This window comes from Thunnus maccoyii, chromosome 22, assembly GCF_910596095.1.
Source record: "Thunnus maccoyii chromosome 22, fThuMac1.1, whole genome shotgun sequence".
Taxonomy (NCBI): Eukaryota; Metazoa; Chordata; class Actinopteri; order Scombriformes; family Scombridae; genus Thunnus; species Thunnus maccoyii.
Genome location: NC_056554.1, coordinates 16,589,232 through 16,609,020, shown reverse-complemented (window position 1 = coordinate 16,609,020; position 19,789 = coordinate 16,589,232). Strand labels below are relative to the sequence as shown.

Below are 19,789 nucleotides of genomic sequence, written 5' to 3'. Positions count from 1 at the left end.
AGCCAAGAGGTTAAGGGAACAACAAGTCTGCCAGCACAATAAACCTAATTTCTATTATCACAAAAGGTCAATATCAGAAGAATCTTAAGACAAGAGAAAAAGGGCCTCGACAGCAAAATCTAACCAACTGGTTCCAGATGACATCCAGCACCATCGGAGGTAAAGATAACAAATTATTTTCAAGGATACATCCATGAGGTTTATCATACTGCGACAAGCCTCTTTTGTGAAGCCGTCTGTCTTCAGGTCTTTGTCTGTTTGCATAAGAAAGAGAGAGTGGAACATTAAAAAATTAATTAGACACTATTTTACGTAATGGATGCAAAGCATGGCTGGATTATCCTCCTATGGGGCCCCAGGGCAAAAAGTTGTTGTTGACCCCCACTAGATAGTACAAGGTAGTTCTCTAGAGCTGAAATTAAATTAGTTTATTGATCAATAAGTTGACTTTTGATAATTGATTCATCTTTTTCTATGATAGTAAACTCAAGATCTTTGGGTTTTTGACTTTTGGTCAAATAAGACAAGTACTTTGAATATGTTAAATTGGGCTTCAGGGAATAATCATTGACATTTTCTTACAATTTTCTGACATTATATACACTGAAAAATCAATTATTAAAGAAAATAATTGTTGGTTGCAACCTTACAGTAATCTATGTTTGACTCATATGATACTTTGATGGAATAATACTACCTTGCCTCAAGTTTTCAGTGTACAATTTGATAAAAACACAACTTTACAACAAATGAGCTCAATGCGAACTCAAACAATTAAGGTCAAAATCTGCAATTAATCAAATTATGTAGACCCAAATGATATGGAGTAAACCTGGGGTTTTTGGGGTCCCTTGGCAGTTGCCCATCGGCCCAGTTGGTAATCCAGTCTTGATGCAAAGTATATTAGAATAGTAATTGAAATGCTACACTTTTATGAGAAGAAATAAACTTCCACTGCTGTTACTAACGTTTGCTGATGATCCTGTTCAGTATAGTTTGCAGCTCTGTGACACTGATCTCCATGTCCTGTTGGCATAAACAAGAAGGATTAATATGTTTTAAACTTTATATACAGTATATTTGACAAAGTATCCCTTGAACCATTCCACCAAGCTACAGCTACTCTCACTTACTGGCCCAGCCAGCTGTCTGAAGAGATTCTTGAAGCCTGAGTCAATCTGGCTCTCATCTAGTTGAGTCTGAAACACACCCACACACAAATGTATTAAGTACACGTTCTTTTCACACATCACTTAATCATCATGTGATGATTGTTTCATCCTCTTACCTCTGGTGGAAGCGCCGCTATAACATCATCATCAAGCTCCCTGACACAGAAAGAAGATGCTTTCTTTAGAATATTCTGTCAATTTCTTCAACATTTTCTTCCAGGCTTTTTAAAACATTATACAACATTATGTTTTTTTTATATTTTTTCTACAAGCTCTTCATTGCTCCTTTTTTCTTTTGATATATAGCATGATGTACATATTTCAAAAAAAAGTTAAATGTAATAGGTTTTGACAAATTTTAAGAAGACAAAACAAGCATTAACAAAATCTTAATTGTGCCAAGAATTTGGACTTTGAACAGAAAATAGTTCTACTCACTCGGAGTCGGCGGGCTTCTCCGAGAAAACCCTGAGTACAAAGTCAGCCTCAACGTGGGGTTCGAAGGTGGAGGGCACGATGACGTATTCCCCGGCTGGAAGCCGCAACCGTGAGCTGACCTCCCTCAGGTTGATGAAGAGCTCTGAGCGGGCGCTGGAGGCGTGGGTCAGAAAAAACTCTCGCTTTAGGTGGACCCCTGACTTGCCTACAGCCTGAGAGGGGAGCCAGAAGAGTTAGTCTGCATTCAGGAAACCCTTAATAGTATTTTGTCGGGAGCAGCTCTATCTCTTATCCTCTCAAAACCTAAACTAAAATGTTGTAAATTAGGTGTTGTTGAAAACTGTTATGTTCAAATGTCATTATCACTGGACAGAATTTGAAAACAACAGTTTATTAATGAGTTTTTAGAAGAAAAGGAACAGCAGAAAAGCTCTTACCTCATTTGGAACCTGGAAAGGAAAGAGAGAGACGAAGTTACTGACGTTATAAAGAACGGACAGATTCCAGATAATAGATATTTGTCAGCTGTGAATCCTGAAACATTATTATAAAAACTGCAAACTTATCAATGTAATTTAATACGTTGCTTTCAAGATCCATTTTTGCTAGCTGTGTTTGCTGAACTGCTGCTAACCTCATAGACGGCAAAGCCGATCGTCTCCATGTCTTTGCCCTCCTGGCGTTTCTTCCTGCGGTCTTTCTGCATGAGGGCAACCAGGAAACTGCAATCTGCTTGGCCAGGAGTGTCTGGGTTCTTCAGCAAAATCTTGAACTGGGGGTTCAGCCAAAAGGTTGCTGGAGACAGGAGGCCAAAAGGACAGATTGTTCTTTTTCTTTTTGGCTTTAATTTCAAGTATGTTAATTTTTGTTTTATAAGCCACACTAGAGAGCAAACGAGGAAACTGACTCCACAAGTCTCCGGTCATGATGGGTCATTTTCAAAATTCATTTTAAAACAGACCATTGTTTTAGTACTTATTGCTTAAATAGGAGTCACTGGTTCACATTCCTTCATTAAAATTCATCCAAATCCTCTCTCCCTCCTTCAACACCTCTTTGTTCTTGAACATTTTTTGTACCAAAAATTCCCTGAACCAAAAGGGTTATTCAGCGATTCCTGGAACAGTGTTTAGAGAATCATGGGATCTTAAAATTTGCTTTTTAACTCACGCTAATGAAATTCTCTAATGCATCAAGCCTTTAAAAGAATCAATCTCCAAAATGTGCAATAAAATTGCTCTCTCATCTCATTCATAACCCCATTCATAGACCTCTTTCCTCCCTTCAGCCCCTCATACTGTACCTGGGAAGTTCCTGCAGCCTCCAGCAGTGCTGCCCCTCCTCCATTCACCCTGGTAGAGCGAGGAGCTCCATTTCTTAAGCTGGCTGTTCTGCAGAGTGTCGGCCGTCAGGTTGCAGATCTCCAGACGACTGAACTCACGCAAGAAGTCGCTGAACGACATCCTGAGAGAGGGAGACAGGTAAACTATTAGGACAGTGTGGAGATGCCACAGACACGTTGGCTTACATTTTCCAACACAGAGACCAAGTGTGAAACCTTCAACACACATGAAAAATGATGCTGACATTTCTATTACATACTGTTTGCTGCAGAGAATAAACACGTATCAAACAGACATTACAAAGGGAAACAGAGCCACACAAATACAACACATGCATGGACAATATGAAAAGTTCAACTGTTAGTTGTGTTGAGTTCATTCAGTTGGATGTTGTATGCTATAATTAGCTCTCTTGGCTGACATTTTCCAACTTTACTTTCATTTTTATCATCAAACAAACCAGCAAAAGAAATGTATTTTTCCATAATTCATTAAAATTGGACCAACACAGTAAATCTGAATTACAAAGGGCAGAAAACTCTTTGTAGGCTGACACTTTCAAACATGCATTCCATGTCCAGAGCTTAATCAAACTGGTGTGACCAAAGACAAAAATACCTCGTCACACCAGTAATGACACTCAAGCAGACTCACCAGAATTCACCGTCCTCACTGCGGTTTTGTAGCCGACTTCTGATAGACCGGTCCACATTTTCCCACTCTCTGGAGCTGAGCATTTCACAAACAAAAGAGATGATTGTACAAAAGAAATGACTACTGGACATAGGATGTATTGTGGTGATAGACATTAGCCTTGAGGCTAAATTTGGATGATCTTGATCTTGAAATTGTTTCTTTTATATCAGACATTTTCCATGTATTTTCCTTTTCTTCTACTTATTTTTTAATAACTTCACCAACAACCATATTTCTTGCTTAACAAGACAAGTTTACAGTCATGCTAGCAGCCCTTTGAGGCTTCGACACAGCTGTACATTGAGCTAAATGCTAACATGCTCACAATAACATTTGCTAAAACGCTAAAAGGTCTACCATTTTCACCATCCATTTAGCATGTAAGCATGCTGACATTTGCTAATCAGCCTAGCACAAAACACAAAGTAAAGCTGAAGCTGATGGGAACAGTGTTAGTTTTTAAGGTATTCAGTCATAAACATAGATATTGGCCTTATATTGAAATTTTGAGATGATAATCAGAGGTAGTGTTTCGTTTTTAAGTATTAGTTATTAGTTCATCATCTGGACACCACAGATATCTGTAAAAAAAAAAAATCATGGCAATCCCTTTTATAACTGAAGAAACATTAATTTCACTTAAAACCACAAATATCCTCTCATGGTGGCACTACAAGGAAAGTCATCACCAGTTGGATTCATCCTCTGGAGAAGATGAAGATGCAAAATTTCTTGGCAATCCATTGAATAGTTAATGAGATATTTCGGTCTGGTTGGTAGTGGACCGACCAACAAACCAAAAGACAAACACTGCCATAGAGTCACGCTGCTAACCTGACGCACCAGATGGTTTGTTACACAGAACCAACAGGAGCCCATTTTTTGCCTCAGTCCACTCAATCTGTTAATACGTGTAAGCCATGGTCTGCTCCTCTGCAAGCCTCTGCATTCAAATTCCCTATCCTAACACCAAACAAGCAAATATTTCACCCACTGTTAATGACCCGCATAAAATAGTAAATGGTCGCTTCCCAAACAACCTGACCAGTGAACAAAAATATCCAAAATCCTGCTATTTTTGGTTGCATAGGGGTGTCAGCCTTCAGAAAGCCACCAGGTAGATGACTAGTGCAAACATATTTTGTTGAAAAGACAAATTAGTTTTTCCCCTAAAGGTTCCTTTAAAAAATTTCTCAAGACATGGAGACCATTTCTAGCGTTTTTATTTTCTTGTCAAGCTGTAAACTGACATATAAATGTTTCCTTGTTACTCAACACAGAATAACAAGAATCTGCAGAATAACTGAAGTGATGTAGATGGTTGGTTTTGCGTTATTGAATCTTTTTCTTAGTCTCTTCACAGTCTCAAATTCTTTGCTCACAGTCAACATGAGCAGTTACATGCCCGTTTAAACATGTGAAGTGTTGAAAATGCTCAGTTGGACTGTAAAAAAATGTCTGGTATTTTTTACTTTCATAACTACAGCAACATGAAATGATGTAACCCCACAAATTACTCCACTCTGTCTGAGTCTGCCCATTGATGAAAATAGCTGAGGGGCATAGTCAACCCCCTTCCCCTTCAGTTTTCACTTTTTTTTCTTTCTTTCTTTCTTTCTTTCTTTCTTTCTTTCTTTCTTTCTGCGACTCTCTGAAATGGGGATGGCCTTGGGGAACTAATGTCATGAGTACTAAATATAAAGGATAAAGACATGGGGGGAAAAAAACCCCAAATGATCATTTTGATGCACAAAAATTACTCAGATTCCAAGAGAACATAATTTAAATCACAGTGAAAACAGCATAAAATCCTTCACATTATCTTCTTATCTTATTCACTAATAAGAAACTGGGAAATGTGTTTTTCCCTGTCATGAGCTGCCATTTAACTCCAAAATTGTAACATAGTAAGTGTAAAGTAAAATCTTACTTGTCGCTCCAGGCTCCGGTCCACTCTATCTCCCCCCAGGGGTTTCTGACACGAACCAGCTTGGTCATATTACCTCTGTACACCACCTGAGGGCAAAGAAACACCACCTGACGTTCACATTTTGCCACTGCTTAACTGATTTAAGCACATGGTGTGTTTCACAAACACACAGTCACGTGTATCTACAGTAAGTTATATTTATAGTACAGTATTATAAAAGGGAGAAATCAGTTCCAACATTTGAAGAAAGAGGATGCTAGTTATAAAACGAGAAAATACAGATTACGACTTCTTCTTCTTCTTCATTTATCATGTAACAATGAAATTAGGGATGCACTCTTAGTGAAGAAAATGTTCAGAACAATGGTTACTGCTATTGCTCAGTGCATACAGCGTAGCACAAATTGCAACGTTTAGATACATTTTTGAATAAAAACGCACTATTTGTAGTGTATTTTGCATCCAACCTCTACTAAAACTCACCTAAAAAAGTGAACCATTACTGTATAAGTAAACTTTTATTCACTGTGTTGTGCTATAGTACTAGTTACAACTAGTAGTGCAACTTCAAGATTGACAGGTCAACATACTGCAGTCTAAACAATCATAGTTTAAGAATTGTATTGTCAGCTTTTGTCAGCATGTATTCAGTTTGGTTGACTTTGGTCCAGTCACAAAATCACACTTTTGGGGTTAAACCAGACTTTTCAGTCTCATAAAGCTTAATATATTCATGCATATGTACTGCTTTTAGTATTTGGCTACTCTATAGATCTCAGTTGTTCTTTATATTTTAGTGCTATGCTTGGTTTTCGTGACTTTTATCTTTCTGAATCATTACTTTTTACCGCAGGCTGCTCAGGATCTGCTGATGTTGCATCATATGATTGGCTTTTTGTTACAAACTCTGCCTCTTTCACAAGCTCATAGTTGGGTTGGTAAACCGAGTTGCTCAGGATCGCCAATGTTTAAAGTGCAGTGAATCCAAATACTTGAAAGATAGCCTGAGTGAGTGGAAACTGCTTTGTGAGAAAGCCGCCAGGAACACATAACTGAGCAACAATGCATTCCCATTCCAATCTCCAAACACTCTGAACACTGTATCTTCTGTAATGTAATATCAGTCTTTATTATAAATTATTATAAACACCAAGTTATGGATATTTAAGGACTAAAACAGGCAAGTTTTTGCTAAGAAAATATGTATTTAAATGTGTTTTTCTTCCTTTCTGTACAATTCTTATTTCTGAAAATGTTTGTTCTATGTTAACCAGTGCAACAAAACTGTGCTGATATTTTGGTCACAAGTCTCACAGATGATACCTTCTGTTAAGATCAGATACCTTCATTATTCACTATTTCTGCTAGTACAGGGTTTTCCTTCTTTCATCATGCATTTGGTCTTTTTTTTTGCAGTTGCTTAAGTCAAATAATTTGCGCCACACTGGCTCACAATCCTGCTTCATTAGCACTCACCTCTTCCACACCGGTCACAGAGTAGGCATGTCCCTTCACCAGCTTCTTGAAGGTGACGGCCTCCATGTCTGCTCTACCAGTGATCTGAGGATGAGAGAAACACGTGCAGAGTAAAACAGAGGTCACTGCAGTTTACAGCATGATTCACAAAAATCACGATGATGGTTACAAAGATGAGAGAAAGTACAAACACTGCCGCTGCACATGTGACAGCATCATTGATATCTGCAGGCGGCGGTCACAGTCACCGTCATAACACGGCTCATTCATTAACACTATCGAACTTTACAGAGTGAGAAATCCATTCGAGAGATGACAGTCACTGGTTGTTTCAGCGAACTCAAACACAGACGTGGCGGCGGTCACACTACACCGTGTATGTGTGTAACCCGATTGAGATGAAATGCAACATGATGTCAGCTGCAAACGTAATGACATTAAAGACAGCTGACAGATATACACAATGTTGTCAAACTGAATTCCACACTTAATTGCATACCAAATGGGAACCTTGACTTATATGCATACCATCATTTCTCTTCAATATCCTTATGTTTAAACTCTTTACACTTGATTTTCGGTCATGTCTAAAACAATAGCTCTATGCTTTATCTCTGGTGTTTGTCGTCTTTTAAGTTTTCAGGGCAAATGAGACAGATTGGCAGTTCCTCCTAACCAAACTCAGCAGCATGAGTAAACAGACTGAGTGCAGAAAGTGTTCTTCAACAAAGAGGTCAATCCCTCCTGTCTGCAAACATCTGTCTCACTGAATTGACCTTGACATTGACACTGATCGTCTGCCAGCTCCAACCTTCCTACCGCAGGTTCTCCAGTCTTCGCTGCCCTCTCCTGGTGTCCTTTTGTTCCCATATTTTTTCTACTCAAATTGCACTATTAACACTTTCCTCAAACCAGCCTCACCTGTCTCGAGCCCCAATTGTGAAACAGTTCAGCTCTACAAGAAAAAAGACTTCCTGAAGACAACTATTCTCCTTTTTAAAAGATAGTTAGTGGTTCACCAAGTATACTATCTGTATATGACACTATAGTGAATGATGTTACTGTGATATATGTGTGTCTGATTTCCCTGATTACCACTGCTACACTCTTCCCACTGTTGGACTCCCATGGTCTACAAAAATGTCTCCAGGGCTGCTGATCTATACAGCTGACCCTGACCTCTGACCTCCAGGTCAAGCAAAAGCAAAATGTGTCAGACAATAAGCAACATGACCATCATAGCATTGCAAACTATATTCATCATTAAATCATTTGATAATTAATTTAATTTTGGATTTTATGATTCACAGAGATGTCTTAAAGTAGCTTATAAAGTCACACAAACAGAATGTTTGTGTGATAGCACTAAAATATAAAGAACAACTGAGATCTATAGAGTAGCCAAATACTAAAAGCAGTACATATGCATGAATATATTAAGCTTTATGAGACTGAAAAGTCTGGTTTAACCCCAAAAGTGTGATTTTGTGACTGGACCAAAGTCAACCAAACTGAATACATGCTGACAGCCAGTTAGCATAGCTTAGCATGCAGATACAGAGAAGTATCAATCTCCTCTCAATCTGTGATAAATTTCAGTTCCCATTTGCTCGGGTCAAAGGAATATCAGTATGATCGCTGCAGTACTGACATCTATGGAGCATCCCAGCAGTGATCCTCTGTCTATGGCCCTGTGGATGATGCTGTAGAGGTCAGACGGGGCTTTCCTCAACTCGTACATCTCCGTCACGCCGCCTGTAAAGTCCTCAAAGCCCTCTGACGTGCTGCCGCCTGACAGAGCCTCATAACATCCATTCAACCTGGGAACACAACAAGAGTTAAGTGAGAGTTTTATTTAGATGTCACATAAATAAGAAGGTCCTACATGTATTATTACAAAAACACATCGTAGGTTTATATTAATGTTATGTCAGTTTGTATAGCTATAACCTAAACAGTCAAAAGAACTGACTGCTCAGAGCAAAGAGTACAGTGTGTTCCCTATAAGATGAAGCTCAGCACTTTCTGCCATATATGGACGTGTTCCTTCACACTAACAATGTGAGAGTAACACAGTAAATCTCAAAGTTACATTACACTCTTTTAAAACCACCCCTGCTCTGTCCAATCCCCTGTTTCCTCTCCGCTTGCCATCCAGGAAGCCCACTTGGCACGCACTTCTCTGAACAATGCTGTGCTTCACTTTAACAGCTCAACCAATTCACAAGTGAGTCCACAGCTGTCCACGAGAGCAGCTGCAGTCTGTGGTTGCTTAACAGTTCAACGAGGGCTTCCGAGTGTTTCTCAATCACACAGAATTTCTACACCCAGTTTGGAGATTTGAATACGGACAAAATCCAAAAGAAAGAAAGTCGTCATTACGCCTGAACCTCTGATCATCTGACTGAGAGTTGAGACTCATACTGGAATTTGAGCAGAGCCATTTTTTATGTTGTGTTTATATCATGGTGGATTTACTGTAAGTATGATCTGCTGCTACATGGAAAAAGAAGATCTCAGAATGTATGACTAAAACTGAAAGTGCGTCAACATAATCCAGTTCTAAATAATCCAAATCCAAACAAAAAACTGCTGTAACTTTTATATAAATATAATAAATAAAATTATTTTAGTTTTGGATGTTCCAAAACGTCATACAAATGAATTCTTCTAGGTTAAGATACACAGCAACAACAACAACATCCTCCGACTTTCTCTGCTTTTTTATGATATGACGTAAATACCACTAATACTTTTACTCAAGAGCGGAATAAGGTTTCAACTGCAGCCCTGCCAGTCTTACTTGGCATAGGCCTTTTCTATCAGCGCGCTCCAGAACTCGGTTCCCTCTGCCGAGTGGACGAACAGCAGCTTCCCGTCCTTCACCGGCAGCCGGTCGTCAATCACCACCTCCACCCATTCGCCAAACTGCCAGAACTGCAAGACAGACAGCAGAGAACATTAAGACACATAAATATGAATTAGATACACAATATATGAAGAAGGTTGAATTACACAATATATTATAATATTATAGAGTTTTATGTTTTATTTCCATTTATTTATGGCGAAAGTGTTGCATTTTAAATATGATAAACGAGCATATATGAGGAGAAAAAGTTGGATTTCATGTTATAAAACAGGAAGTCAGACTTCTCTTACTAAACATGGGTTTCGATCACAAATCAATCAGCCCTATCTTATTTCTGGTGCTGTCTAATTTTATCATGCAGCTGACTTGATCTTGTTGTTCCTTCGCTCCGCTCGAATTTCCATTCGTTTGAAATATACCACACAGAAAAAGGACAAAGAGGAAAAACAATCTGCAGCCTATCACAAAAGTGAGATAGACGTCTGACATTGAAAGAGACATTAGAAAAAATAAATCCCAGACTCCAAAGTAAACATTAAACTCTACTTGAAGTCTCTCTCCAGCATCCACACCAATTATTTCTTTAATAAATATTTCTTAATCAGTCCCGCATGGACTCATTAACCTACAGTCTGTGAGGCAATCAATTCTCTCATGCAGATGACATACAACCAGTACATCCAGTCAGCTGTATGACAAATGAGAAAGAGAAAAACCTCAAACAGATTCTCAGAAATGTCTTTAAATTTCAAAGACTTCCACTGAAGCCTGAAACAAACGGCGGTGGTCACAAGGGCGGGGCGAAGTTCCCGGAAATGTCTTTACAAGATTATCTGAATTGATAGAGTTTTTCCTACATCAGGCCATAAGAAATGAGGCTGTCTTGCCAGCAGGGAGCAGAAGAGACTGACACAACATGTGTAAAGCTGCATGAAAGGGAGGTGGTTGGTGGGGGAGCAACATGACTTAGGGCCGGAGTCCATGTACAGCAAGAGCCAGTTCAAGAAGGCTAATAGGCTACAAGTAAATGCGTATGAGTCTTTGTGGTTGACTCCTGCTGGTCTCTTAGCAACACAACCAAAAAACATGCTTCTTATTTGGAAAAAAAAACATGCAGATTTGTTGTCTTCAGAGCTCTAACTGAGTGCTACTGAGAGTCAGTTGTTTTTATTTAGCTAGTAACCAAATTGGGAAAAGCACCATGAAACAGGTAAGAAATGGGCTACTACTTATTTTTGCATTGGGAGAGGTGAGATCACACGTGAACCAAAATATTAATGTTTTTTGAGATATTCACCGATCTCCCAGTGTACTCAACGTTCTGGCATCCAAGTGTAAATTAAATTCAGTAAATGTGACATATTGTAGTTTAAGACGGACAGTATCCTAGTCAGTGTGAGGCATAAGTCCTGTTTTTTAAGCTTTTTTGTTAAAGAGAGCTTGTCCAAATGTAGACAACACAGCAAACTGAGATGAACTTATGCAAAAACCCCGAGGCTGTCATACAGTAATGAGCCAGTAATACAATAAACCTCACATAAAAGAGGAACTGACATCCCAGTAATGCATGGTTATGAAAGAAATATTTCTGCATCAGAGTAATTTGATTCGTAGAAGAGAGAAAGAGGGAGGAGGGAATATGCAGGATTGTGATTTGGCAAATAAAAAACCGCAGCTGGAGTGTGTGTGCATGCATCCACTTGCATCAGCGAGCGACTGGCCTGTGTATTTATGTGAACTAACAGAATGCATGTAATGTGAATACAGCAGGACGGTGAATGGATGGATGGGTGAACTCTGCACACCCTGTAGAGCTGACTCCACCTCTGGGACTGACAACAAGACACACACATATATATATATATATATATATACCCACACACACACTTGCCCCCCGGCGAACACGAGGACACATGACTTGCAGAGCCTTTATCTCACAGCAGTGTGTGAGCAACACCCTGCATCACTGAGGGAAATGAGCTCTTACCACATCTGTCATGACTTGCAATTAGCCAGCCTTCCAGCTTAAGAAAAAAAACCTCTCTCAGTACGGCTCAACAAACTTTTAAGACTCTCCGTGTGAAATATGAGCGGTGATAAAAACATCATAAAGGATTCTGCCCCACTTTCATTTGTTTCCGGCTGAGATTGCCTACTTTATAATTCATTCTTTCTCCTTTTGTGTGCCTGCCTCAGCTTCTGTTTCTCCACTTCTTAAACCAATTAAGTTTCTCACTGCCAGTGCTCATGATTACATTTTTGGGATGACTCATCCAGGTCTTGGTAATTTTATCCAGAGGCTTAAAGGATCCAAACTGACTAAAAAGAGGAATCCCTGGAAGAGTTGACAGCACACAAGAGCGAACAAGCAGAGAAGAAACATGCTCAAAGAGAAAAGAAAGTACAAGTAATGGAAACACACACGCATAAAAACATGTATTGGCTGAAATTCAGACTCCATGAAGTGAGGCTAGTACTAAAACAATAACACATACAGGCAACAGAACGACGAATATAGGCCAACTCATTCTAAATGAGGAACAGTCGTATGTATTTATGAGACATTTAGCTTTCATGCATATACATTAAACACATGCATGCATTTATAAGCCTTCAGAGCAAATGAAAGTATTATTTCCACTCATTCTAGCAGAGAGAGAGAGACGGAGTGTGTGTGTGTATATGTGTGTGTATGTGTGTGTGTGTGCGTGTGTACATGGAGGACAGCTGAATTCGATAATGTAAAAATGAACACAGTGTTTCTGGAAATAATCACTGAAAAACAGGCCAAATACTCTGCCTTCCCTTGGATGACTTTTCTGTAACTGAGTCACTAGCCCCAGCAGATATGTGAAAGTGGGAAATTGTGTGTGTGTGTGTGTGTGTCTGTGTGCATGTGTGTGTGTGTGTGTGTGTGTGTGTCTGTGTGTGTGTTTGTGTGATGGTATTTATTGATATCTGATTTATAGCAGCCTGGAAGTGAAGGATCAAAGGACGCTTCAGAAAAGAAACAGAAATGTTTCAATGAAAATTTTTAGGGTTGACGTTTGGATTCTGTGTCCGATACTGTGTGTGTGTGTGTGTGTGTGTTAGTGTGTGTGTGTTAGTGTGTGGCCTGCAAATGCAACTGCTGGCAGCTGACAGCAGCCAGTTCGATTTGTCAGAGGGACCGTTTCTAGTATAACAGCTTCCATCACTGAGCAAATAGGCTAGCATATGTGATTCAGGGTTGTCATTATGTGCATGTATGTACGTGTTCTACATTACAGGTCGGTTCCTTTGCATGTGTTATGTGGCTTTGATGTGCGACTGCCTGTTTCGCTTCCTCCTGTCCTCCCTCTGCTTCTCTCTCTCCCCTCCTTTTTTCTCACATTGCTTCTCTGACTCTCTTTCTCTCCGCTATGTAAACACTTGGCTAGCTAGCGGTCTGGTTGGCACAGCGCTGACTCCATCAGACAGGGCAGTTGACTCAGCTCAAAAGGCTCTGTGACAAAGCAGGCTGAGATGGTGGGGAGTTACTGACAAAACATTTCACTTTGCTTGTATCTAATTCATACGTTGTAAAAGCGTAAAAGCTTGCTCTCATTGTTTTTTTTTTGCAGCTCTTTTCTTGGATTCTGAGCACTTGAGCAACACTCTTTTTGCAACACCAGAGATTTGCTTGTTAAGAGATCAGAGGAGTGCACACACAAACAGACAAGGACACACTTAAACACAGATAACGAGGCCTGGGAAATCACAGGACACACACACACACTCCTCCATAGCCCTTACAGCAGTCTTATATGCTCTTCTCTTAAGTTTAAATTGTTTCAGACATCTAATTTCTTTAGTAGGACCTGTACAGTATATTTTGCACATTCACTCTATTACAAGAAATTAGTAGCAGAATATCTGTGACTCTGACATTATTCTTGTTTGCTTATATACTGCAGCTCAGTATTGAACCTTGTTAAAGTTGCTTCTGAAAAAAGCTGAAGCAGGTAAATTCCTAAACTGCATCATAAGACAAAAAGTCTATAACCATACTTGTGGTGTTGTAAGGCTGAGATGCACACCAGACAGACAAAAGTGTTGGATGAATGAAAAATCTGTGTTTCTTAGCGTGGTGAGGAATGTTAGCGCAGTATCAGTTATCTCTTGTTAGCATATCGTTTCTTATTTACACATTCAGCAGTAACGGAGCAACATAAGCATTCATCTGGAGTCGTGTTTGTGTCCAGTCAAATATTCACTGAGCTTTTAGCTGTTTTTGTCTCTACCAACTCCTGTGGGAAATATCTGGCTCTTTAGCTGCTAAATGCTCGACTACGTTTACCAGCTAGCTGCTAACTTTGTTTGCCTGCCTTTTAGTGTTGGTACAGGTAGCGTACAGGTGTTTCTGTTTAACCACTGACCGTGTTAACTGGCAACTTTCAGCAGTGTGGATACTGCAACAGCGTTTCATCTCAAGCAAGACTTCTTGTTGGCGACACCATTAAATTTACATAATGTAATACAAAAAGTGCCAGATGAATATAATGTTACTGTGTTGAACATACAATAATTTAAGACTTTTTGGAGGACACCTATGTGTTCTGTTCTTGTTTTCAACAGCTGCTGTCACCACGACAACTACAACAAATCCCCCTGAAAGTCACCAGTTAATCCAGTCACTGGTTAAATGGAAATGGAAACACCAACCAACATGCTAACCTCAGCTTTAACTCCAGCATCACCCACTGACAAAAACTCTGAATAACAGTAATTCGTTCAGAGAGTTAAACAAGCTTCTTGGAAACAGAAAGAGATGACAGAAAGATTAAAAAAAAGAGTGAAACTAAAAGTGTAAATGTGACAACTGTCACATCACTTTGTTCTAAATCCAGACACCACAAAAGAGGAAGGAATTTGTTTTTTTTTTCTCAATATGAATTTTATTCTATTTTTTTCCTGAGCCTCGTGGGCCCTTTCACATCGTTGGGCCCAGGAATTGAGCCCCAGTAAGCCCATTCATTAAAACGGCGTTGATGCTGATTTGTCCTGGGAGGGCCAGATTCACGGATGGGCAGGCCTGGCTCTCCAGGGCCCACTGGGCTTATCGCCACCCAGTTACCACAGTTACAGTAAAATCAAGCGCACTTGCAGAGCAGCCGTCCAACACTAAACTGATACATGAATCTCATTTTTTACCTGCAAGACTCGTGTTTTAATGCTGTTGTTCATCGTTTGCAATGTCAAAATGTCAGAGAAATAAAAAGCTTGCGTCCTAGTTTTAGTTCAGTTCAGTAAAATCCAAACGCACCATGGAGCGTCTCTCCTGCTGGCTGCTAACAGCGCTGTCAGCAGTCAGGGAGTCGATCACACTGGACAGTAGAGGAGGAAATGCAGAGACGCTGGTATGTGTCTGTTTAAACAGGAGTTCAGCCGACTTCACTGCATTTAACACCGGAGCTGAGAATCATCTCCCGCTGATTCATTTTGAGAGAGCAATGACCAATGGTGAAAATTCAACACTCACTCACTCACTCACTCCTGGACAACCGTGGTTATATGGCTGGTCTGTGGCCAGTCCAGCCAACAATATAAGTTTACAGGAGCTGTGATTCAAGAGAGTTTGTACTTTTTCTATTGTATTCTAATATTTTTTTAATTAATAATTTTTTTTGAGTGTCTAGTATCTTTTCCCACTGAGGTTTTGTGGAATAGAAAAAATGCCTAAGACCTGTGTTGGGTCTAAACTTTGCTAATAAAAGTTTAAGGAAGCTCTGATTCCACCGTGCAGAGACCTTTATATCATATTCGTTTTGGCTGTATTCAAATTGAACTTTCCCTACATCACATTGGACTGAATGTGTGCATTGTTCACCTGGTGAACTGGCTGCTGCACAGAGGGGTTTTTTAATGACGACAACACCTGTGACCACTGCTCCAGTAGGTGTGTGTGTGTGTGTGTGTGTGTGTGTGTGGGTGGGTGGTATTTGTGTACAAAGCAAAGTTCAGTGGATAAGGCCCAGCCGTCTGCCAGAGGCTCACACCTCAGAGATAGAGTAAATAGAACAAATATTTTGTGTTTGTGTCACAAAAGAGCAGGACTGGTCTTTCAGGGAGCGCTTCAGTAGATACATAGATAGACATAAATGGTAGATACAGTAGATACAGTAGACATAGATCGGTAGGTAGGTAGATGGACAGACGAATAGAAAGACAGTAAGTATACACATATGATAAGGGCATGTATTGACAGTACCCAAAAGATTATCAAAGTATGACTCTGCAATACAACAAATGTGTTGGACAATGTAATAAATCAAAAGAGTTATTGTACAGACTGGTGGCAGTATGCAGGAATGACCTCCTGCAGCATTCTTTGTCAACATGACTGACAGATTACATCTGTTTCCTTGAGGACTGGGTGTTGGCTCACTTAAGCGCTTAAATCATTTTGAAGGTGCGTCAAACCCTCCAAGGTAAAGCTTAGAGACCGACTGTCTAGATGTGCATCTGAGAGGTCGGTTATCTTGGATGACTCAGTGGGCGTTGGCCAACAGAGCAGTTTTTAAAGTGCTGTTTTAAATCCTCATTTTTGCTGGGAAACTCTGCACAGAGAAAGAATATTGACTTCACTGACTCACTGGCAAATGCATGAAGTACCGTCGAGCAAGTACCTACAATTAATGATTGTTTCCATCATCAAATAATCTATCAACCATTTCATTGTGCGGTCTATACAAAGTCTGAAAATAGAAACTGTTTAAAAACAAACAGAAGAGTTTAGTTAGTTTATAATAATAGTGATATAGAAAAGCTGCAAATCCTCAAAGTGGAGAAATTAAAGCCATCAAATATTTGACCTTTTTATTTGATAAATTAAAATGACTAATTTATTATTAAAATTGTCATTGGTTTTTATGCCCATCAATTCATTGAAACTGATCAATCAACTTACTTCTCTGAAGCTGCTTAACGACTAACAATTGAAAACTGTATGTAGTGGGAGGCTTCCCACTTTGAATGCTTGAAGCAGTACATATATGAATCAGAGAGCTATCTACTGCATCCTCCTTAAAATAGTTTGTTTTGTCTGAACTAACAGAATACCAGTGAAAGTAATCAACTTCTGAAACTGACGACCGATAACCCAGTAAGGGGATCTTCCTATGAGTCAGTTTCAAAACAGAGACGACATCATGCATCAAACCACAAATTAATCTTTCAAAACAGCACCATTTCTGCTTAAAAGAAAACACTTAAGCTTCATTTTAGCGGCGCCAAACAAGGGACTGGGTTTTCTTCCGATGGATAAGAACTACACAGAAAAAATCCAACAAATGAACTTTTCCACAATGACTTCGACCAATGAAAACACCCTAATCTCACCTTTTACACAACCACTGTGGTTCCTGACAGGATATGATACAACAGGAAAGGTTGGTGCAGAAACACACCAGAGCTATTAATGCCATTTTATTGGCTATGGCTCAATACAAATGTCCACTTTGCACGCACCGTAGTTCATAGAAATACGGATGTGGTGACATAAAGGAAGGAAATAACAATAATAATTTAGTTTATTTATTTTTTAAGGACATTGGCTGTGAGGTTTGATAATGCACACACAGAATATGCATAGGCTGAATAACTGTTTTAATCTGTAAAGTTACAACCTACAATGTGAAAGTCCTAAACTGAGGGTTTAATGTGAATATAGTATTAGCAGCTCATGTAAGGGGATATTCTACTATGCATACCAACTATGTCCCTCTCTGTGTTTGTTGTATTTCTATGCTTATACACATGTAAATGTAGGAAGTGAAGCTGTTTTCACCTGGAAATGAAAGATGCCAGCATATCCATGGGAGAAGCTCTGTCCATGAGGAACAACTCTGTGTAGGAGGTTGTCGTTTAAGGTCAGCGAGGCGATGGCTGCCAGTAGCCAGCAGTCTCCTGTGGACGCACACACATAAACATTAAGTCATATTACCCTGGATCATAAGTCTCTACAATAACAAGCCCTGAATGCCCAAAATCTCACCAATGATAGATGTGACTGTACAATAAAAAAGATTGGTGGGTTGTTTATTTAAAACAAGTTGTATTATAGCAGATTAAACTTGAATGTACTTGGAGGCTCGGTAGGAAGGAAACTCATAAAACTGGAATTCACCTGGTAACAGCTCAGTAAAGGCAAGAGTCAAGGACTATGTTTGTAAAGCTTTGCTTTCATGGAAATGGGAGAGGCACCAGTTTCACCCGACTTAAGAGAGGGACTGAAACTACCGCAGCTCCACAACAATTCACTTCTGTTGTTGGCAGGAATCCCACTATGGCTTTGGGCCACAAGAGCCATTTCTGTTATTATACACTGCAAAGTTTTCTTGGTGACTCATCGTTTTACCGTGTTTCTTTTCTTTACAGTGCTGCCACACTTTCAGGATGTGATTTGATATAATCTGACAAAAGACAAAAAAAACAATGATCTCAGTTGTGTTATCTGATTTACTAAGGTTCAGTTCCAAAAGTGCAGCAACAGTCACTCTTTGATGGCAGCAGCTTAACGTTTCGATTGATCTATTGTCATATTGGTATCAGAAGCTTTTACGTGTTAATGCCAAAGGTCAAGACTATTCCTAAAACTCTGTGTTTCATTATTAATGCTGGTAAATGATCCACTTGTGTACCAACAGTGATTCTGCCGAGAGAGAGACTTCCAGTTGGATTTTTGAGCTGAGAAATTTCTTTCTCATTTTCATCACTTAAACAAGTCTCTCTTTTGCAAGGTGGAATGAGTACAAGTTGTTTCATTTTATGGTGACAAATTTATTTTCCCATCGGTCGTATAATCTAACGGCTTCTGATAGCAGCTCGTAGGTGATTTTGCAGATAACCTTCACAGTACTGATAGAGACTACTCAGCCATGGTGAATTTAGGCTGTAAAACTAACTGATGCATTGTGTTTTCTAGCTCAACATTTTTGGGGGTATTGTTTTGCGATTCAGCTTCTCCACTGGGATCGAGGGGGACGGGTAAAGTATTTCATTTGGAGATGAGGAGAAGTTGTTTCCTGTGTTGCTACTGTGCTGCTACTGTGCTGCCAGAGCTACTCAAACAGAAGGGGTGGCCTTGTTTACAGATGTGAGGCAGAGAAACAAAGCATAAATAATACATGGAGCTCTGTGTCGAGCAGGAAACATCTCTGGCAATAAACTGGTACTGCTGACTGATTGACTGTTAACTCTCCTTCAGGCTGCTTTTCAAAGTAAAATAACCCAAGACAGATTTCAAATGATTAATCGAACTGTTTATTGTAATGCATTATGATTTTTTTGTTGTTGTTGTTGTTGTTTAGTTACACCTTTAGGTTGCCTGATCAAAACTAAATAACGAGCAAATTCTTCATCTGCATGTTAGCAAACATACAGAGGTGTAATTTAAAAACTTTACTGTGTCTGTCTCTCAACAGGAAGGTGAGTCAATCAATCCGCTTGTTTGACATGTCCGGCCACACAAAACACTGTCGAAATTTTTGTGCAAAGTATAATTCCTGCTTAAGACTCATAGGAAAATAAACCTTCCTGATAACAGTTAATGCTTCATATCAGCAACAGCTACATCAGTTAGTTTCCCAGCCTAAGTTAAGGGTTCAGTGTCTTGCTCAAGGGCATGTTGTCTGTGGTTGTTAGAGGAGAGCAAAGCTTTACTTATTCATGTCCTACATCCAGACTTGTACAGCTAGACTTTGGATTGCAACTGGCAAACTTCCAGTCAATCACTTGTTTGGTGGGACTCACCCAGAGCTCCCTGACAGATGTCAGTGCGAGTAGCTCCATCCACGATGAACTCGGGGCGTTTGCAGAGCTCCTGTCGAGCACACACACACAC

General features: G+C 39.6%; 1 protein-coding gene across 2 annotated transcripts in view; it reads right to left on the bottom strand.

Annotated features, from left to right (window-relative positions):
• The window catches only part of capn1 (calpain 1), a 31,547-nt gene that overhangs the window by 3,654 nt on the left and 8,104 nt on the right, over nucleotides 1–19,789 (bottom strand). For both annotated transcript variants that reach the window (XM_042401004.1, XM_042401005.1), the window contains exons 4-18: nucleotides 19,699–19,768; nucleotides 17,735–17,853; nucleotides 9,859–9,992; nucleotides 8,707–8,875; nucleotides 7,056–7,139; nucleotides 5,580–5,665; nucleotides 3,608–3,682; nucleotides 2,914–3,074; nucleotides 2,245–2,405; nucleotides 2,048–2,059; nucleotides 1,611–1,822; nucleotides 1,289–1,328; nucleotides 1,134–1,199; nucleotides 969–1,026; nucleotides 190–254 (exon numbers count right to left, since the gene is read on the bottom strand). In XM_042401004.1, the coding sequence (XP_042256938.1) occupies nucleotides 190–254; nucleotides 969–1,026; nucleotides 1,134–1,199; nucleotides 1,289–1,328; nucleotides 1,611–1,822; nucleotides 2,048–2,059; nucleotides 2,245–2,405; nucleotides 2,914–3,074; nucleotides 3,608–3,682; nucleotides 5,580–5,665; nucleotides 7,056–7,139; nucleotides 8,707–8,875; nucleotides 9,859–9,992; nucleotides 17,735–17,853; nucleotides 19,699–19,768 (1,512 nt within the window). The remainder of the gene's footprint in view (nucleotides 1–189; nucleotides 255–968; nucleotides 1,027–1,133; nucleotides 1,200–1,288; nucleotides 1,329–1,610; nucleotides 1,823–2,047; nucleotides 2,060–2,244; nucleotides 2,406–2,913; nucleotides 3,075–3,607; nucleotides 3,683–5,579; nucleotides 5,666–7,055; nucleotides 7,140–8,706; nucleotides 8,876–9,858; nucleotides 9,993–17,734; nucleotides 17,854–19,698; nucleotides 19,769–19,789) is intronic.